The sequence below is a fragment of the Octopus bimaculoides genome, chromosome 9 (genome assembly GCF_046866305.1).
Source record: "Octopus bimaculoides isolate indiv1 chromosome 9, ASM4686630v1, whole genome shotgun sequence".
NCBI lineage: Eukaryota > Metazoa > Mollusca > Cephalopoda > Octopoda > Octopodidae > Octopus > Octopus bimaculoides.
Window position 1 is genome coordinate 77,033,011 of NC_142936.1, and position 22,821 is coordinate 77,055,831.

Below are 22,821 nucleotides of genomic sequence, written 5' to 3' on the forward strand. Positions count from 1 at the left end.
GCCTTGCATTCTTTTGGGATCGATGGAATAAATACCAGTTTATCTCTGGGGGTCGATGTAATCAATTAGCTCTCTCTCTCCCCACAAAACTTCAGGCATTGTCCCTATAATAGAAAGGTTTATTACTGATGGAAGCAGTATGATTTCAAAATAGCATTCTGTATATCTTAACGTGGATTTACTGAAGAAAGCTACATGGCTGTGGTTTTCATCCAGCAACGCATCTCATATAAATATATAGTACTAAAAAACAGGCAAATATCATTCAGAAGTAGTGGTGGAATTTCTGGATGAATTTTGTCTGCTGTTGATATTCTTCTGTGCTTTATGTGTCTCTACAAGATGCTTTCTCAAGCCAAGTACTGCAGTTTTATGGCTTCCTACAGTATATCTATGTTAAGTATGATTTACAGAATGCTATAAATTATTTTTATTCTACCTGCTAGGTCTTGAATGAAGGTTTAGTTTCCATGGCTTCTACAGGCCCACCTAGATAACTGAGATTACTGCCACTAATATTCCTCTTGTATCTTTGTAAACCAATGCCTGCGGTAGGAAAGGTGTGAACTGGGAGAGAATCCCAGAGGTTTAATATTCAGGGAAGGAAGCACTGGGTGTAGAGGTTAGTGCAGGACTTGGGGAGTGGGGTTGGACACAGAATGGGTGATCAAATGAGGTGAAATAAGTGGGTCAAGAATGCTCAAGTGGGTATAGTATTGAGGGGAAGGTTTAAAGAATTATCTTTTCATGAACTTTAAGGTGTTATTGAGTTAACACTTAACTCTGATTTTCATTGTCTTAAGTGGATTTAAAACAGATATCTCTTTTGGGTAGTGGATTAGAGCTAACTTGGATTAGTAATCTGTTTCTCTTGGGATTGTCATATGGCTCAGACTTGGTTATGTGATTAAGAAACTTACTTCCTAACCATGTGGCTTTGGGTTCTGTCCCTCAGTGCAGTACCTTGGGCACATGTCTTTTAGTAATATATAACCTTGGGCTGACAAAAGCATTGCGAGCAGATTTGGTTGATGGATACTGAAAGAAGCCTCTCACATACATACACGTGAGTGACGGGTTGTGTGTGTGTTCGTTTGTGTGTGTTTGTGTATACCTTTGTGTAGACATCATGTGATAATTGAAATCATTGTCATAAAAGCGAGATTGTTTGTTTTCAGTCTTTCATGGAAAACATGTCTAGCTATGAGAAAATATTACTGTGCTTAGAAACATTTGGTTAGGAAACAGACTTCTTCACCACACAGCCATGCATGTGACTAGCCATATATTATATACTGTGTATATTATTTTGTCTTTTTGTATAAATAGGACGACATTGATCAGTTTGTTTTTTTTCGAACTCTTTAGAGAAAGATCGAATAAGTATGAAAAAGAAACAAAAATTTAGTGCAATAATTTTCAAGCATTTATAAAGCAGATGGAAATAGTAATATGACTTCAACTCTTTTAATAACTTTTAAGTGTTTACTTTAAAAAAAAAATGCAAGTTATGAAATATTGAAATGTTGAAGTACTTTAATTTGTTATCCTTATTATATGAGAACAATATTTCCTTCCTTATTTTGTTTAAAAAATTATAATTGCTATAACAATATTGTCTCAACAGCGGAAGTATTAAAGAAATGATTCTAAATTTAAGGATAGATACAGGAAGAATGAGAAGAGGTGATTGCAGTGAATGAAAGCTGTTGGTAGAGAGTTGTAGGATTTTATCGTTCATTTTGAACAATAAAAGTAACATTTTTTCTGTTTAAATTTTAATATTTTGGAAGATCTATCCTTATTAGTTTGTCTGTCATTGTTGATGATGACCAAGGATGGTAGTTGAAGATGGGTCACAGTGTATCTGGCTGTGGCTAAGCAGTCTGATGTGTACTTGGAAGGCTCTGCTGCAGATTGGCACTGGTGGTCTACTGGATGTTTATAGGAGTTGAGACCTCTATTGGTGTGGCTTTTCCAGGCAGGGAGGTTTTGTGCTTCTGTCTTCCAGGTGTCAGGGTTGATCTCATAGCCCTTCAGTGAGGTTTTGAGTGTATCCTTTAAGTGCTTTTTCTATCCACTTTGAATGCACTTGCCTTCTTCCAATTCACTGTAAAACAGTCTTGTGGGAGTTGCATTTCAGGTATATGAACAAGGTGGCCTGCCCACTTGACTTACACTCTTCTCAACATTGTGTAGATGCTTGGCAGATCAGCTCAAGAGAGGACCTCTGTGTCTGGGGCCTTGCCTTGCCATGTGATTTCCAACAGCTTTCAAGGGTAGACTCTTGTCATTTAATCAGTAACATTCAAAACACAGGTGTGGCTGTATAGTAAGAAATTTACTTCTCAGAAAAATGGTTCTGCATTCTGTCCCACTGTATTGCACGTTGGACAAGTGTCTTCTACTATAGCCCAGTGCTGAACAAGGCCTTGCGAGTGGTTTTATAGATGGAAACTGAAAGAAGCCTGTCATGTGTGTGTGTTTATATGTTACTGTCACCTTGCCTTGATATTACATGATAGTTGTAAGCGAGTGTCAACAAATAGCAACTAACATCCAAGTGGTGTTCTTTATTTGCAACCATGGCCAGACATGAAAGACATGTCTGGTCATGGAGATATTTTACCCTGCTTGGAAACAGGTAAGGGCTGACAACAGGAAGGGCATCAAGCTGTAGAAAATCTGCTGCAATGAATTCTGTCCCACCTATCATCATCATCATCGTTTAACGTCCGCTTTCCATGCTAGCATGGGTTGGACGATTTGACTGAGGACTGGTGGACCAGGAGGCGGTGAGCTGGAAAAATATTACATGAGATGTTAACATTTTTCATCACACATAATTGTGACTTGGTCACTAAAACTATTTCACTGCAACTGTTTGAAAGTTTAATACAGACAATACCCAAGATTTATACTTTCAATTTTTGTCACTTCTTGTTCTGTCTGTCTAAAATGAAATATTTTTGCAGTCGTAAGAGTGACTGTGTGGTAAGAAGCTTGCTTCCCAACCACATGGTCCCGGGTTCAGTCCCACTGCTTGGCACCTTGGGCACATGTTGTCTACTATAGCCTCGGACTGATCAAAGCCTTGTGAGCGGATTTGGTAGACGAAAACTGAAAGAAGCTTGTTGTATATATATGTGTGTGTGTTTGTTTGTTCCTCTATCATTGCTTGACAACCCATGTTGGTGTGTTTATGTTCCTGTATCTTAGCTGTTCAGCAAAAGTGAGTGATAGAATAAGTACTAGGCTTACAAAGAATAAGTCCTGGGGTCGATTTGTTTGACTAAAGGCAGTGCTCCAGCATGGCTGCAGTCAAATGATTGAAACAAGTAAAAGAATAAAGAGAATGTAGAGAAGCAGCTCTCCAGATTCATCTTTTTACATTTCCTATGACCCTGACTTTTCAAATATCTAAAAAGTACAAAAACCAAATGTATGAATCTTAAAGACTTGATATAGCCAACTGACTACTCAAAATGTTTCAAACAGTTTCAGTTAAACTATGTCATTGAGCAGGTTATTTCTTTGTTACTTTTGCTGTTATGACATATTAATGAAAATTTTGACATCTCATGAAGTAAATTTAAACTGCTTTTGTGGGTTGTTAAATTACTAGAGTAACTCTTTCCACGACGTAACAGCTTCTGAAATTTTAGCATCTCTTCTGTAGCAAGATACTTGTACGTCTCCTCTATCACATGGCATAAACGATCACTTGAGTGAGTGTTGTGGATTGTCACTCAAATCCACGACACTCACCCTCTTGAGTATCAGCTAATATTTATGCCATGTTCAATACTCAATTCCAACAATATTGAATTGTTGTGAACTCTTGTAGCTAGAATGAAAGATTAGTCAGTATAAATTTTAAGTCGTAATTCTCTACGACAAAATGACTTTATTTCTAATGGTTCTATAAATGCTAAATGTTCATAATAAACTAATGTAGAAATTTAATTCCTTTTACTTCTTGTTTCCTCCTATCACTTGGCATAAAGTCACCTTCTCCTCCCTAATAACCTCTTCCACCTACTCATAGGGACTTTTTGCTCCCCCTCCCACTCTTCTTTTTATGCCTTGCACCTTACTTGGCAACCTCACTAGTGTAGGTTGCATGAAAAAAAAGCACCCAGTACACATCGTAAAGTGGTTGGTGTTAGGAAGGATATCCAGCCATAGAAAACATGCTAAAGCTGACACTGGAGCTTGATGCAGCTCTGTGGCTCACCGGGTCTTATCCAATCATCCAACCTATGTCATCATGGAAAGCACACATTAAATGATGGTGATTAAAATAGCATTTGTAAGACATTTTTTTTCATCATTTTAGATTCTTCCAAACATTTTTTTAGAAGTTTAGTTACAGCCAGCTGCTTAAACTATTCTAGGTTCTGACCATGCTGGAGCTCTTCATCCTTTAATTTTGTGTTTTCATTTCATGTTTTTTGTCATTTTTATATTTTTTTATTTTATACTTTAATCTGTGAATAATAGAGTTGTAGGGTATATGCTCCCAACAGACCAGTCACTGGTTTGATGCATTTCTAATAGTAGCTACACTTGATAAGGGATTGTTTGTGCAACTTGGGTGGAGCAAAATATCACAACATATTTTTGTTCTGTAGCTGATGCCAGTGCCGCCTGACTGGCACCCTTGCTGGTGGCATGTAAAAAGCACCATTCGTACGTATATGATGCCAGTGTTGCCTGAGTGGCTTCTGTGCTGATGGCACATAAAAAGCACCATTTGAGTGTCGTCAATGCCAGTGCCACCTGACTGGCTCCCGTACCGGTGGCAAGTAAAAACACCATTCGAGCATGGCTGATGCCAGTGCTGCATGACTGGCCCCCTGTGCTGGTGGCACGTAAAAAGCACTCACTACACTCTCAGAGTGATTGGCATTAGGAAGGACATCCAGCTGTAGAAACCTTGCCAGAGCAGATTGGAGCCTGGTGCAACCCCCTGTCTTGCCAGTCCTCAGTCAAATCGTCCAACCCATACCAGCATGGAAAGCAGATGTTAAACGACAACGATGACGATGTACTGGGTTATTGTTTGTTGCTGATGTTTACATTTTTGGTGACATATTATTGCCAAAAGACACACATGCATGTACACACATGTGCATATACACACACGTGCATGTACACACACACACATGCAATGAATAACTAAATGACATATTTTTTAAAACAGTTTCTTTATTGTTTTCATTGAAGGTTATTGGAAAAGTTTCCCTAAGGAGAGAAGAACTTCACAAATACCATGGCAAAGACCATTGGTTTCCCTTGTCACATGTTGGCTCAAATCCAGAAGTACAGGTAATTTAATAATCTTTTTTATGAAGTTCATTATCATCATCATCATCACCACCATCACGGCCACATCATTGTCATCCTCCTCCTCTTCCTCATTCCCTTCCTCCTCTTTTTTCTTCTCTCCCTCCTATTGTGAGTGTATCTGGTAGACAGAAACTGTGTGGAAGCTTGTTTTGTGTGTTTGTTTGTGTATGTATTTGAGCATGTCTTTGTGCTTGTGTCCCCCCCACCCCCAACTGATTGGCAAAAGATATTGGTTTGATTATGTCCCTGTAACTTAGCAGTTCAACACATGTGGTCGATAGAATGTCTGGCATCGGCCCACATCTTCTGTAAACATGACAGATGTTCTACCAAAGCAATCTTTTGAATTTCACCATCCATTTTTGTATTTAGCAGTTATTACTGTGTTGAGTCAAAAGTTTTGCAATATTTTGGCTCATTTCCTGCACTCGCATTTCATTAACCAAGATGACATAGAAGCTTCAGTGAAGAAGTTCTTCACCTCAAAGGACAAGAACTAGTATCGGTGTGGAATCAAAGAACTGTCAGATAAATGATTTCAGATGGTACAACACAATGGCCTCTATTTTGAATGCTAGGCTGCTTTTGTTGTAACGTGACGAATGAAGCAAATAAATGACCAAAATATTGCAAAACTTTTGACTCAACAAAATACTTATGGTTTTTATCTACTGTTCTGCTATTAAAAATGTTATATTTCATTTCTCTCAAAGTTTAAAAAATCATATGATGTAAACTTATATTTATGTTTTATTTAAATGGAGATTGACTTTTCTTAGCAAATTTTAAAAGGAACGTTACATTTCCTCCTTAAAACAACCTTCTTTCCTCTAAATATTCATAGTAAAACTCCATTTGTCTTTTATAGGGAAAGGTTCACCTGGAGATCAGGTTTGATGAGTACCTCAATACTGAACCAGAATCCTTCTCCTCTCACCGCATGGTTGTCAGGTAAGCCAGAACTTTTGTTTTTTAAACTACCAGTTGTGAAAATCCTACACTTGTTCACATAATCACTGTCATCATCATCATCATCATCATCATCTCCACAACTGTTATCATCGTCATCATCATCATCATCATCATCATCATCATCACAACTGTTATCATCATCATCATCATCACAACTGTTATCATCATCATCATCATCATCATCATCACAACTGTCATCATCATCGTCATCATCATCATCATCATCATCATCACAACTGTCATCATCATCATCACAACTGTCATCATCATCATCACAACTGTCATCATCATTGTCATCATCATTATCTCATCATCAATGTCTTTACTCTCAGTCTCTTCCTGTATTGTTTTTTTTTTTGCTGTTGTTGATATATTGTTGTTTTCCTTCATGACAGAGTTATTGAATGCTTGGACTTGACCGTGGTCAATGGTGCGTGCAATCCTTATGCTGTCATCACGTTAACTTTTGGAAAATCTCGGCACAGAGAAGAAGTGAAGCGAACGAGCGTCAAGAAGAAGACAATTTGTCCACAGTTTGAAGAAACGTTTTTCTTTGATGTAAGTAGGAGATTTTTGAGGGTGGTGGCAGTGGCGGCGGCGGCGGTGGTGGTGGTAGGGGTTTGCTTTGAAATGTGCAGAAGGGTGATGCACAGTGACAAACCTCTCCAGCAGGTTTGATCCCCAACTGGGTTATTTTACTTGATCCCCTTCTCATACCACCTGTTAGGCACTAATAATGGTCCCTACCAAGGTCCCAGCTATGGGTGAGCCCTTTTTGCACTCTTGCTGTGTCCTACTCTCACTCTCTCTCCCCTCTTTCCTCTGGCTGGTTTGAACATAAAACAAGGTAGAATATTTGGGCTGGACATGGCCAGTTTAAATGCTGAAGAGTTAATTAGCAGGTCATTGTGGTCACCCCTTATGGACCCAGAATAGATGAAGCCCTTCAGTTCTTTAGCTTCTCATCTAAGAGAAGGTAACTCCATACAAATTCTGCATCCTGATAAATACCGAGTTCATGGCACTTGTACCACAAGATCAATACAAGACCCATGGGCATATGGTGTAGTGGTTAAGAGCGCAGCCTACTAACCCCAAGATTCCGAGTTCGATTCCAAGCAGTGACCTGAATAATAATAATAATAATAATAATAATAATAATAATAATTATAGTAACAACATCTAAAACTGTGTGATTGGGAAGTGAACTTCTTAGTAACCACACAGCCATCTCTGCCCCTGTCATACAGCCATGTCTGCAAATGGTTAAAGGTTTTTATTATTATTTCTTTTTATTTTAAATACAAGATATTGTTGTTAGTACCTTGTAATTTTTTCAAATGTCTGCTAATATCTCTCATTTTTGAAACAAATTTGTTGAGAATTCCTTTTAGAAATATCTTCACCTTAAAAAGAATAAAAAAAAAATCCTTTTTCTTTTTTTCTTTTTCTCTCAGCTTGACAAAAGGAATCAAAATGGAGACAGAAACCAATACATTTTTGAAGATTTTCTCAGTGGAGATGTATGGTGAGTCCATAAAATTGTTGTTACTGTTACCCTCAACCCCTACCCATAAATATCAGGGACATTTATATTAGCATCATTGTTGTTGTTGTTGCTACTGGTGTCTACTCTTTCATGTTGGTAGAAGCTTGCAGTACCATTATCATCAGCACCACTTAATGTCTACTTTCCTATGTTTGTATGGGTCAAATGAAATTTGTTGTCAGACGGAGTTTCTACTACCACCAGATGCCCTTTCCTATTGCCAACCCTCACCTGTTTCCAAGCAAGGTAGTAATTTCCCATGGCTAGATACGGGTTTCCATGGAAGACTGGAAACCAATGACATCACTTGCATTATAGTGATGCTTGTTAACAGCCATCACGTGATGTGAGGACAAGAAAGAACACACACACACACACACACGCAATCAACTCCTTTCAGTGATCATCTGCCAAATACGCTTTCAAGGTTTTGGCTGTCTTAGGGCTATAGTAGACTCTTGTCCATGGTGTTGCACAGTGGGACTGAACCAGAGACCACATGATTGGGTAAGCAACCTGTTCCATGTTAATTTTCTTTCAATCCGTATTTTGTAATGAAAAGAATGTTCAAGAAATAATTATTTCTACTGGGATTTTTAAACACCAACTAATGTTGTACACAATTGTTTTTTCAGTATATCATTGTGGCATGATGATACCAAAGTGTCTCGAGAAGTCTTAGGTGGTATCTTTCCTGGTGCTTTTCTCGGAGAGGTGAAAATTCCATTACGAGATTTAGATCCAAAATCGGTACATAAAGCATGGTATGTATTACGCTTTGTCTTGTTTTTTTCTCTTTGACTTTTGAACCCTTCTGATATCAGCCCTTTGGAGATCTCCCTTGGTTCTGTGATACAAACTTCCCCTTTTTTAAAGTGATCAAGATTAAAACCTTTGATCAAAATTTTGTCTTAATTCTGTTCCAAACATCTGCATAATTCTCTTGGTACAAACCCATTTGAGACTACTCCTTGTTTTATGATACAAACTTCCTGTTTTAACCTTTTAGCATTTAAACTGACCATATTTGGCCCAAAAATTCTACTTGTTTTATGTTCAAACCAGTCAGACCCAGCCTATCACACCTACCCTACAATGTCATTTGAAAAAAAAAAAATCATAACATTTGAAATCTTGAAGCTACAAAATAATGCATAATTAAAGAATAAAAAGTTTTGAATGGTACAACAATACACTATAATACAAAAAATGGACTATATACCTGTTGTAATTTAGTTATCTATAGTCCGATGATATTTCGGAATACAATTCCTTCTTCAGATATTCTTAGATGGAGTCTACTCTCCTAATGCATAATTAATTCAAAAGAGTGTAAATAAAGAAACATTTTATTTGAAGGGGTTACCTAAATGCTAAAAAGTTTCAAATGTATCAAAATTTTGGGTTATGTTCCAAACATCAGCTTCATTATAACAAAGCTGTTTCCCTAAACTCTTCATCATTTTCAAAGTTATAGGCACAGGAATGGCTGTGTGGTAAGTAGCTTGCTTACCAGCCACATGGTTCCGGGTTCAGTCCCACTGCGTGGCACCTTGGGCAAGTGTCTTCTACTATAGCCTCGGGCTGACCAAAGCCTTGTAAGTGGATTTGGTAGACGGAAACTAAAAGAAGCCTGTCGTATATATGTATATATATATATATATATATATGTGTGTGTCTGTGTTTGTCCCCCCAACATCGCGTGACAACCGATGGTGGTGTGTTTATGTCCCCGTAACTTAGTGGTTCGGCAAAAGAGACTGATAGAATAAGTACTAGGCTTACAAAGAATAAGTCCTGGGGTCGATTTGCTCGACTAAAAGTGTTGCACCAGCATGGCCACAGTCAAAATGACTGAAACAAGTAAAAGAGTAAAGACAACGTAGTTTGGCAAAAATATGGTAACAAAAGGGTTAAAGTGATCTGAATGACAACTTTACATCAAAATTTCTTGTTAATTTATGTTCCGAACACCAGCTTAATGGCGACAGAGTTATTTTACTAATTTCTGCATAATTTTCAAAATCAATTGAAACAAAGGCAGCGAATTTCAGCAGAAATATGATAACAAAAGGGATTAAGCATATGACTTTATTCACTTGGATAGGTTTCAAATGAAGAAAACAAAGCTGCTTGTACATATTAATTTGTTTTCAGATTATGCTTGAAAAGCTTTAAATGCAATAGCTGTCTTCACTGATAAAAAAATCTATGTTTTAACACTTGTGCGTTTTAACCCAAGGTGCCATGCAGTGGGATTGAACCCTAAAATCATGTGGTTGGAAAGCAAATTTCTTAACCTGATGGTCATACCTGCACCTATATAAAACTAGTTATTAGTCAGTATTATATTGTAGCATAAAGGCAGTGAGCTGACAGAATCTTTAGCATGCCAGGCGATATGCTTAGTGGTATTTCACTCATCGCTACGTTCTGAGTTCAAATTCTGCCGAGGTTGACTTTCCCTTTCATCCTATCAGGGTTGATAAATTAAGTACCAGTGAAATTCTGGGGTCAATGTAATCGACTAGTCCCCTCCCCGCAAATACTTCAGGCTTTGTGTCTATAACAGAAAGGATTACATTGTAGCACATGTGACTTACTAAATATCCTTTACTGTGTTTTTAAGGCCAAAAATGACCCTGATTTCATCTGATTTCTCCTCCCTTCTCCCATTTTCTTCTTTTGCTTTTGTAATTTGCATAGCTTTAGCAGTTGTTATATGGAACACTTGAATTGGATAAACAAAGGCACAGGAGTGGCTGTGTGGTAAGTAGCTTGCTTACCAACCACATGGTTCCGGGTTCATTCCCACTGCGTGGTACCTTGGGCAATTGTCTTCTACTATAGCCTCGGGCCGACCAAAGCCTTGTGAATGGATTTGGTAGACGGAAACTGAAAGAAGCCTGTCGTATATATGTATATATATATATATATATATATATATATATATATATGTATGTATGTATGTATGTATGTATGTATGTATGTGTGTGTGTATGTGTTTGTCCTCCCCAACATCGCTTGACAACCGATGGTGGTGTGTTTACGTCCCCGTAACATTAGCGGTTCGGTAAAAGAGACTGATAGAATAAGTACTAGGCATCCAAAGAATAAGTCCTGGGGTCGGTTTTCTCGACTAAAAAGGCGGTGCTCCAGCATGGCTTCAGTCAAATGACTGAAACAAGTAAAAGAGAGTAAAAGAGTAAAGGGCTGAACCTGAAACTATGTGGTTGGGAAGCCAACTTCTTAACCACACAGCCATGGAAAGGAAAAAAAAAAACAGAAAATACAAACCAAAACAGAACCATGGTTTTCTTTGAAACAGTGAACTGTGGTTGTACTTGGAAAGAATGAAAATAAACTAAATAGGATTCTACTCAATCTTGAATGATTTCCAAGTTCTTGGAACAATGGCTAAGATATTCAGGTGCAAGTCAATTAAGAATTCATAAATAATTTATTCCAACTTTTGTTTCCTTATTCTAAAGATTTCCTTATTTTTCTTTATGTATTATATCTGATGTGGCCTGGTGGTTAGGCTGTTGCACTCACAATTGCTAGATAATGGGTTCAATTCCCACACCAAGTGGTGCAGTGGTGCATTCTGTTCTTGAGCAAAAACTTCATTTCACATTGCTCCTGCACCCTGCTTTTGATCAGTGAGTGCAGGGCGGAATGTTAGCTTGCTTGCCTAGCCAGCAGGGCGAGATCATCTGAAGGCTAAAATGCTGCAAAGTTCATCGTGACTAGCGATGTGTGACAATATCCAATAGTTTGGTTGGTCATATGATTATGTGATTATATCTGATGTGAAGTCAATAACTTGATAATACTGATTAGGCTGTTATTAATATTAGCCATATATGGAGTTGGTGGTAGTGGTGTATGCATTGGAGAACCGCTATAGTCATTTGACATACTAGAAATAACTGCTGAATGTCCCTCATGTTACACATCACAGTCTTAAATAAACTATACATTAAATCAGTGGTTTTTTTCATGGTAGAGGCTAGATCCCCTAAAAGTGTGGTTGTGAAAATTGAAAAGCAAATAAGCAAATTGCTGTTTTTAATGCAATTAGATGATGTTGAGCTTTTAGAAACTTATCCTACACCATGGAAAAGAAAGAAGAATCACATGGGTGCAAACTCAGTTTTGTTTTTCGTCATTATTAAAGGGTAGAAGGCAGTGAACTGGCAGAACTGTTAAGCATGCCAAACAAAATGCTTAGCGGCATTTTGCCTGTCATCATGTTCTAAGTTCAAATTCTGCTGAGGTTGACTTTGCCTTTCATCCTTTCAGAGTTGATAAAATAAGTACCAGTTGAGCACTGGGTTGATGTAATTGACTACCCGTCCTCCCCGCAAATTGTTGGCCTTGTGCCAGAATTTCTAACCATTATTAAAGAAAGGTAGGGTCAGAAATTTTCTGGTTTCTTGATTATGGTGGTGGTAGTGGCCTTGGTGGTGGATCTGGTCTTTGTCAGTTTCAGAACCACTGTATTAGATGATGTAGACATTAAAGATGTGATGGTGATAATTTGGAATACCTTTAATCGTAGTGAGGGTTGATTTAGTGTTAAACTACAAGAACAACAACAAAGCCTGATTGAGTATTCATAATTTCTACATTCAGTTATGTTGATTTATTTATTTATTTATGCGCCCTTTTTAAAGCTTAACCAGGCTCATGGGCCCGGTTTCCTGGTTTTTATGGCATATGTGTTCCCCTCCAGCTGGATGGGAAGCCAGTCCATCGCAGCTTTGCTCAAGAAACAGGAAGAAAGAGTCAGAGAAAGTTGGAGCGAAAGAGTACAACAGGGGTCGCCACCACCCCTTGTCAGAGCCTCGTGGAGCTTTTAGGTGTTTTTGCTCAATAAACACACACAATGCCTGGTCTGGGAATCAAAACCACAATCCTGCGACTGCGAGTCCACTGCCCTAACCACTGGGTCATTGTGCCTCCAGTTATGTTGATAGAATAGATATTTTTACTTCAGTGTTGTGGATTCTGAAAAACAACAAGATAACCTTTTACCATTTTCAGTTTTTGTTAATGACAGCTATATCATATAAAAGTGGAGGTGCATAGCCTAGTGGTTGGGGTGTTGAACTTGTGATCATAAGAGAAATGAAAACAGAGAATGTGGAAAAATTCTTTTTCAAATAGGGAAAAAGAAAGAGCTCTATTTGATTATTCTCTTTCTTCTGTTTGAAAAGGGAAATTTTTCCTGAAATATTTTTGGATCATTAAGCAATCTATATAAGGTAATATTTTCCTTTTGTTTTTGATTTATTGACATCATCTTACATACTTTGTCTAATGTCTCACCTGCATTACTCAAGAGTTTATATAATTTATATACATTGCACTGCTTCAAGCAAATTCCTTTTGAAATATCTTTTAAAAAATAAACATGTTCAAATACTTTTCATAAAGCTTACACCTTTCAAAATTCAGTGAGACAAAGTATTTATTTTTCTTACAGGTACTTCCTCCATGCTCGAGAAAATGGTAAACAGACGCGACAAGAACTGGGTTCATTACGGCTCCGAATCTCATATACCTCTGATTATGTTTTCTCTTCCCACTACTACGATGAACTCAGGAATTTATTGTTGAATTCAGAAAGTTGTACTGTAAGTTAATCAATTAATATTGTGATTGCTAATTTCTTAAAGAGTGGTGGATATATTTTTATTATTAGGGCAGCAGACTCGTGGTCATAGGATCGCAGTTTCGATTCCCAGACCGGGGGGTTGTGAGTGTTTATTAAGCGAAAACACCTAAAAGCTCCACAAGGCTCCGGCAGGGGATGGTGACGAACCCTACTGTACTCTTTCACCACAACTTTCTCCCACTCTTACTTCCTGTTTCTGTTGTGCCTGTAATTCAAAGGGTCAGCCTTGTCACACACTGTGTCACGCTGAATATCCCCAAGAACTACGTTAAGGGTACACGTGTCTGTGGAGTGCTCAGCCACTTGCATGTTAATTTCACGAGCAGGCTGTTCTGTAGATCGGATCAACTGGAACCCTTGATGTCGTAAGCGACGGAGTGCCAACAACAACAACAATTGTTAAATGAAGTTTAAACAGTTTGCTTTTAAGTCTCAACATAATCACCGTTTCCTTGTCTTTATAATTGCAGCCAATAACATCATCAGCAGCCTTTATTTTGGGGGAAATTGTTGAAAATCCACAAAATGCAGCTCAACCTCTGATGAAAGTTTTTTTACACTATGGAAAATTAGTGCCTTTAATTAAAGCTTTAGCTGAAAATGAACTTTCCAAAACCTCGTGAGTAATTCATTTTTATGTAATAAAGGAAGTTTTCAGTTTTACATGTAAATGATAGAAAGATACTGAATATAATGAATATAAATAAATTTCATTGTTGAATGTGAAAAATGTTAGTTGAGTGATATGATCTGATTTATTTGAATGATTGTAAAATAGTATTAACTCTTTTGGTATTAATCCACCTGAGACTGTCCTTGGTTCTGTGATAGAAACTTCTTGTTTAAAGCAACCTAGATTTAAGCCTTTCATAAAAATTTCATGTTAATCTATGTTCCAAATACCAGCTGAATAATGAATGACAGGTTATTTTATTAAATTTGCCATCGTTTTCAAAATTAATTGAAAGAAAGGCAATGCATTTCTAGAGAGGTATAGTGACAAAAGGGTTAAAAGTGATTGAAAAAAGAAAAAGCAAAAGCCACAACAATGCAGTTACAAATAAAACAGTAAGAATAAATACTTATACTATATTTATTTCAATATTTTGGCTATGAAAGGCCTTAGGGATCTCTTCAGTTTAACTCACAGATTTTTAAAATTATTTTTTTTAAACTAAACAGTTTGAAACTTCGTATACTGGTGTAATTTCTTACTCTGAACATAGTTTACTTTCAACATTTTTGACCAAATTTCGTATTTTAGAAGTTATTTTTCAACTATGTATAGATTATTAAAAGTAGAGATGACCTGCAAGTTGCTGCTCTTTGATTACTACCGCAAACAGCAGTAGGTTTATTCAGCTGAATACATGATGTTGGTAGGTTAAAATTACCCAAATACGACAACTTTGACATGAAATAACTTCTAAAATATGAAATTTGGTCAAAAGTGTTGAAAGTAAACCATGTTCAGTGTGAGAAATTTCACCAGTATACGAAGTTTCAAACAGTTTAGTTAAAAAAAAAAAATACTAAAAAATATCTGAGCCAAACTGAAGAGATCTGGCCTTAGTCATGAATGCTTTTTTGTCATGTCTAAATAGGTGAGTTGGTAGAGCGGTATGACATATTGGTGGTATCAAGTCATCTAACAAGTATTATACCAATGCTGTTGGTTGTTAAAAGTGGGTTTTTCTTCAGATCACCAATGTTGTTATCTATGGCTTTGATGGTGTCTTTGCTTAAGGCATTTTTCAGGTGGTTTTTAACCAGTGGAGTGTTTGCTTGCTTGCAAAAGAGTACAGCCATACAAATAAATACCTTGTGTAGCTGTGTAGATGGTACCGTAATGTGTAAAATTTGCTTTGTTTAACACACCTACATTACATCATCGCTCTTTTCACATCTAATTTTCCATGTTCGCATGGGTTAGACACAATTCAATAAGGCAGGTTTTACTATGGTCAGATGCCCTTCTTGTCATCATCTTTTATCCAAGTAAGATAATATTTCCCTATGGCTGGACATGTTTCCATGGAAGATTGGAAATAAAGGATACCCCTATATGAGTACTAGTTTTACTATGCATGCGCACTCGAGGGGCTTCCGGAAAGGCAAGTCCCTTGCGCATGTGCAGATAGTACTTCCTCAATGGCGGCTATAATTTCGCGCTACTACACATCTACTAAATCCTGGTCAGCCAGGGTCTATTACTCTATTATGCTATTATTATAGATGCTTTTGTGAAGGTGCCATTCAGTGAGACTGGGTATGAAACCACATGGTTGTGAAGCAAGCTTCTCAAACACACAACCATGTCTGTGCACATGAGATATATCATAACTCTATGAGATATGTCACGTAAGCCAGCTAACAAATGAATACATTTTTAATAGAACAATTATTGTTACTTGACAAGAGGGAAGGAAGTTATTGGTGCTTAACTACTGTGTCACTTTTCATTGCTTACCTCACACCCTTCCTCCGAACCTGTCTGTGGCTTTGTTGTAAGTAAACAATAATATCTGAGGTTATTTCTCTCTTAAGTGCATATACTATACAATAAAACACACTCATGTATTATGATGTCACTGGCTCTGACACTTTTTGTTCTTGTCTTTATGCAGTGCAGTGATCACTGCATGCATTTGTTTTATGTGGTTTTAAATAAAAATATCAAAATAACAAGAAACAAAAAAGACAAAAAAAAGCAACAACCATGGGAATATTTTTTTCTGTTTGAAAACTGCTTCCCAACCACATGGCTTCAAGTTCAGTACTACCGTGTAAGATCTTGAGCAAGTGTCTTCTAATATAACCTTGGACTGGTCAAAACCTTGTGTGTGGGTTTGGTAGATGGAAACTGAAAGAAGCCTATTTTGTGTGTGTGTGTGTGTGTGTGTGTGTGTGTGTGTGTGTCTTTGTCTTTGAATTTGTCCTTTGCCACTGCTTGACAACTGGTGTTGGTTTGTTTATGTCTTTGTAACTTGGCAGTTCAGCAAAAGAGAACAAGAGAATAAGTACCAGACTTTAAAGAAAAGAAAATTGGGGGTGATTTGTTTTTCTAAACTCTTCAAGGCAGTGCACCCACATGACCACAGACCAGTGACCGAAACATCGTCATCATCATCATCATCATTTAATATCCATTGTCCATGCTGGCATGGGTTGGACAGTTTGACTGGGCTGGCCTGCTGGAAGGCTGTGCCAGGCTCCAGTCTGATTTGGCATGGTCTTCTATAGCCGGATGCCCTTCCTAACGCCAACTACTTCAAGAGTATAATGAGTGCTTTTATGTGCTACTGGCACAGGTGCCATTTGCATGACACCTGTATCTGCCACTGCTGCTGTTTTGCTTGGCTTGATGGGTCTTCTTCTCAAGCACGACATAATGCCAAAGGTCTTGGTCATTGCCTCTGTGAGACCCAACTCTTGAAAGGAACTCGACCACTTTGCCTCCATGAGGCCCAGCGCTCGAAAGGAACTCCGCCATGTAGAATATATCTGCTATCCTGTTTGTAATAAATATATTATCATTTTCATAATTTTTATGCTTGTTTTATCGATGCTAGCATAGGTTAGATGAGACTTGTTGAAGTGAGTTTTTTTGAGGCTGGACACTTTCTCTGTTGCCAGCCCTTACTTGTTTCTCAAGTAAGGTGTTTTCAGAATATTCTGTTCCACTGGTCCTCACATGTTGAAATTCAAGTGATGCTGTTAAACAACAGAGATTTTGTTTATTGGGGAATGCTAATGATGTCATTGTTTTCATTTGCTCAAACAGTGTTAATGAAGATACATGTAATCAATATTTCTCTCCCCCACCACCCTCTAAACACACACACATTGATAAATGTTGACAGTATGGGAAGAGTGTCTTTCATGCATGAATAACTACTAGTCTACCACGAAAAATAAACCAACACCTGTCTTAGGCCTTCTTATAGAAATATATATAGATATATGGCTATGTCTGACAGACAAAAGTCCTAGATAGATAAATAATGATTTTTAACATAGGCACTAGGACAGAAATTAGTGAGGGCATGGGTCTGTGGTTAAGAAGTTCATTTCCTAACCATGTGGTTGTGGGTTCAATTCTAGTGACACCTTAAGCAAGCGTTTTCCATAATATACCTAGGTTGACCAAAACCTTGTGAGTGGGTTTGAAAAATGGAAACTGAAAGAAACCCATCATATATATATATTTGTGTATGAGTGAGAGTTTGTGTGAGTGAATTTGTATTTCCTTTCCCTACTTGTATGTTCGCTCATTGGTTGTAAGCAATGGATTTGCTGTTGTTTGCTTGTGGTCCATTGCAAAAGCAGATCTAAGCTTCTTGGCTTGTCTTGACATGTTGCACAATTTTTGTTAGCAAAAAGCTCATTCATATAGTGTCATTTATTTCCAGTTCTCTATGTAAACATGTCTGCACAATTTGCCTGATAGACTGGGAGATTGTATCCTCACTTGGACACAAGCAGAGTCTCTAGATCAGTGGTTCTCAATCGGGGTCCATATGGCCCTTGTGGGGCGGTGGGGTCCATATGAGATTTTGTTGTTAAAATTTACATGCAATAAATACATGGCCTTGCTTTTACAATACACAAAATGTTTTAATGTTTTTTTTAATACAGTTTTTAATAATATTTACTAATATTAGGCATAGGAGCGGCTGTGTGGTAATTAGCTTGCTTATGAACCACATGCTTCCGGGTTCAGTCCCACTGCGTGGCACTTTGGGCAAGTGTCTTCTACTATAGCCTCGGGCTCACCAAAGCCTTGTGAGTGGATTTGGTAGATGGAAACTGAAAGAAGCCTGTTGTATATATGCATGTGTGTATATGTTTGTGTGTCTGTGTTTGCCTCAACATTGCTTGACAACTGATGCTGGTGTGTTTACGTCCCTGTAACTTAGTGGTTCGGCAAAAGAGACTAATAGTATAAGTACTAGGCTTCCAAAGAATAAGTCCTGGGGTCAATTTGCTCGACTAAAAGCGGTGCTCCAGCATGGCCACAGTCAAATGACTAAAACAAGTAAAAGAGTAAAAAAGTAATAGAAATGATAGGAGTTTTTAGACATCAAATGGCTGTCTATAAGGTTCCCACCCTCTGAGTAAAATAGCAACCAAAGGGGTCTGTAGGCAAAAAATGGTTGAGAATCACTGCAGTTGACAGAAAGGACATTTGGCTATGGAAAATTATGCCCCAACATACTAATGTAACCTTGAAAAATTGACATTAAAACAACAATGTGTATGATGTTGATTTAGTCAATTTGATTCCGGTACTTGGCTGCTACTTGAGTTTTATCAATGTAGATGTAAATGCTTTGTTTTTCATTTTATAAATGGTTTATCTCTAATGATGTTGCTAACTGGCCCAAAAATGTTATAATATGAACAAAGAGGGTACTTGAAATATCTTTCCTGGTGTGTAGGAAATTCATTGTTATCACTGTTAAATTTATGTTTATTTATTCATTCATTCATTTATTTTTTTTAAAAGCTTTTGTTTTCAGTTCCAGTGTTTTTTTCCACTTCTAAATTAGTGCAATATTATTTTTGTTTATTCTTTTGCAGTGACCCCAACACCATATTTCGGGGTAATACTCTAGTCACTAAATTAATTGATGAGTTAATGAAGCTAGTCGGGTTACCATATTTACAAGACACAATAAAGTCAATAATTGATGAGGTAAGGACTTTTAATCAGAAAGCAGCCTTAGAAAAGTGCAGTTTGCTGTTATTTTTTTTTTTTTGGAATATCTCTTCCTGGTGCAAGTTTTGTTTTTTGATTTAAAAAAAAAATTTTTTTTTTCACATTTTAGAAATTAAAATCCAACAGTGAAACCTATATTCACATTCATGTGTGCTGGAATGTGTTAAGAATAAAGATGCCCATCATTTTGATTCTCACCCTTTTGCATGCTCATGATAATTAATTATCAACTCACCAAACTTTAACATACATCTGCAAATACTTTGTTAGCTGAATGCTATAAAGAAGAATGGTTGTTCTTGTTTAGCTTCAGATATCTAGGCAGTGTCTCTGACTGAGGAGGCACAATTATATCAAAACACACTGGTGTCTTAGAGTCTGCTGTGTATTGTCAATATGCATAACTCTAAAAGAAGTTATTCTCTGTTATTCTCTGAAGATGGAATCCAACAGTGAAAAAAGCACATACACATCCAAGTCTACTACAGTGGCTTGATGCTTGTGGCATCTCCAATTAAAACCAGAAGATTTTTATAAAGGAATCATTTTTAGTTTGCTTTTATATAGATGTCTTCTCTATACTTGATACCAGCGTTTTGTTTTGTTTTTAACTGAATTCTTTAACAATCTCCGATGCATGTATCATAATCTGTGTACCTTTCCTATTTGTAGATTTGTACAGATCACCGATCGTGTGAGATTGATCCAACCAAATTAAAGGATGGTGAAAACATTATCACAAACATGGTAAAAATCATCCTTCTTTCTTTTTTTTTTATCCCCCCCCCTTCGACTGGCCCCTGTGCCGGTGGCACGTAAAAAGCACCCACTACGCTCTCGGAGTGGTTGGCGTTAGGAAGGGCATCCAGCTGTAGAAACCATGCCAAACCGGATTGGAGCCTGGTGCAGCCTACTGGCTTGCCAGTCCTCAGTTGAACCGTCCAACCCATCCCAACGTGGAAAACAGATGTTAAACAATGATGATGATGATGATGATGATGATGATGATGTTAATATATCATTATTCAGCAATGCTTGTATGATGGTTAAAGTTTCTCCTCTTACATGGACCACATCACTAGTGTGTTACAATGACATTGCACTTATCCTATCTCATAGGTTTCCTGTATCAACATCTCTAATTATACCACATGGTTTACATGTAGCACGTGTAGTAATGTACGTGTAGTGGTGCACATGTAGTGATGTACCTACGTACATGCAGGCATGTTTGTAGATGAGATTGTCACCATTATCATTTAATGTCCACTTTCCATGCAAATGGAGAGTTAAAAAGTAGACACCAGTGGGATATAGATAAATATATAATTAAAACATCCTTTTTTGTTAAGTGAAAGGGTTACGATTCTGCGTACCAATTCACACTAGTGTACACACACTAGAGACATATATACATATATATGTATATGAGTGTGTGTGTGAGCATGTGTATGCACACACAAACATGCACATGTTTGTGTGTGTGTGTGTGTGTGTGTGTGTGTTTATTTATAAATAAATGTGCACAGATAATGGATATTTATACATTTTATTCTAGTTAGCTTACACATCATCATCATCATCATCATCGTTTAACGTCCGCTTTCCATGCTAGCATGGGTTGGACGATTTGACTGAGGACTGGTGAAACCGGATGGCAACACCAGGCTCCAGTCTGATTTGGCAGAGTTTCTACAGCTGGATGCCCTTCCTAACGCCAACCACTCAGAGAGTGTAGTGGGTGCTTTTACGTGTCACCTGCACGAAAACGGCCACGCTCGAAATGGTGTCTTTTATGTGCCACCCTCACAAGCCAGTCCAGGGGCACTGGCAACGATCTCGCTCAAAAATCCTACAGGAGCCAGTCAGGCGGTACTGGCAACGGCCACGCTCAAAATGGTGCATCTCATGTGCCACCCGCACAAGAACCAGTCCAGGGGCACTTGCAACGATCTTACTTGGCTTGCCGGGTCTTCTCACGCACAGCACATTTCCAAAGGTCACATGTTTCTAATAAAATTTTGGAGAGACCCAGTACCCTATTACAATAACCATGTTTATCAATTGATTGAACAAAGTAGAGAATGGACTTGCTTCCTTATCTTCTTCAGACCCCCCCCCCCCTTTATCATTATCATTATCATCATTTAACATGCACCTTCCCATGCTTACATCCATGAGATGGAGTTTATTGGATAGATTTTCCATGGCCAGATCCCCTTCCTTGCCAGTCTTTGCCTCTTTCCAAGCAAGGTAATATTTCACCACAGAAATCAGAAAATGATCAACACCGCTTATATGACAGTAGTGCTCATTTACAGTCATTACATGGTGTCAAGACAAAGGTACTCTCTAATTATATACACACATACATTTATGTTACAGGCTTTACTTCTGGGACATTTGATGTTTGAGTGTGTGTGTGTGTGTGCTTTTCTATTTACTCATAGTATGCTTTTTAACCCCTTTTCATACTAAATCACCAAAGATCCCCCTGGTTTTGTATACAAACTCTCTATTTTAAAGTGATCTAAATTAAAACCTTCAATCAAAGTTTCCCGTTAATTTATGCTCTAAATATCTGCTTCATAATGACAAAGTTATTTTATTGAATTCTTCATCATTATCAATATTAATTGAAGCAAAAACAGCTTATTTCAACAGAAATACGGTAACAGAAGTGTTAAAGTGATTTAAATGAAAACCTCTGAACACTGGCTTAATGATCCTTTCTATTCTAGGCACAAGGCTTGAAATTTAGTGAGAAGGTTAACACTGGCTTAATAATGACACTTATTTTACTAAATTACATCTCTGTTTTTTAAAATTAATTGAAACAAACAAAGTTTATTTCAACAGAAATATGATAGCGAAAGGGATTTAAAAAAAAATGTATTTATCACTGTAATAATCAATATATTGCTTCTTTTTAAGGGAATATTTCTTTTTATCAACAGGAGCATCTAAAGTCATATGTAGATAAAATGTTTCAAGCAATAACAACATCTGGTTTTGCCTGTCCACAAGTGATGTGTGAAGTTTTTTACACATTAAAAGAAGCAGCCAGAAAACACTTCCCAGGTATGTGGAACTTTGTAGACATTCTCTCCTGAGCTTATCAAATCTTTGCTTTGCATAGTTACTTCTCTTTCTCTTGAAATGCACAATAGATGTGATCTTAAAACTGGGGGTTAATTGTTCATACTCTTTACTCTTACTCTTTTACTTGTTTCATTCATTTGACTGTGGCCATGCTGGAGCACCGCCTTTAGTCGAGCAAATCGACCCCAGGACTTATTCTTTGTAAGCCTAGTATTTATTCTCTTGGTCTCTTTTACAGAACCGCTAAGTTACAAGGACGTAAACACACTAGCATCGGTTGTCAAGCAATGCTGGGAGAACAAACACAGACATACAAACACAGACACACACACACACATATATATACATATATACGACGGGCTTCTTTCAGTTTCCATCTACCAAATCCACTCACAAGGCTTTGCTCGGCTTGAGGCTATAGTAGAAGATACTTGCCGAAGG

The 22,821-nt window shown here is 37.5% G+C and overlaps 1 protein-coding gene across 7 annotated transcripts in view; it reads left to right on the forward strand.

The window, feature by feature from the left end:
- LOC106869760 (ras GTPase-activating protein 3) overlaps window positions 1-22,821 on the forward strand; it is a 198,918-nt gene that overhangs the window by 152,784 nt on the left and 23,313 nt on the right. For all 7 annotated transcript variants that reach the window (XM_089357838.1, XM_052970794.2, XM_089357840.1 and 4 more), the window contains 10 exons: window positions 5,230-5,331; window positions 6,221-6,303; window positions 6,720-6,882; window positions 7,782-7,852; window positions 8,509-8,637; window positions 13,365-13,515; window positions 14,027-14,175; window positions 19,140-19,254; window positions 19,951-20,025; window positions 22,236-22,359. In XM_089357838.1, the coding sequence (XP_089213964.1) occupies window positions 5,230-5,331; window positions 6,221-6,303; window positions 6,720-6,882; window positions 7,782-7,852; window positions 8,509-8,637; window positions 13,365-13,515; window positions 14,027-14,175; window positions 19,140-19,254; window positions 19,951-20,025; window positions 22,236-22,359 (1,162 nt within the window). The remainder of the gene's footprint in view (window positions 1-5,229; window positions 5,332-6,220; window positions 6,304-6,719; window positions 6,883-7,781; window positions 7,853-8,508; window positions 8,638-13,364; window positions 13,516-14,026; window positions 14,176-19,139; window positions 19,255-19,950; window positions 20,026-22,235; window positions 22,360-22,821) is intronic.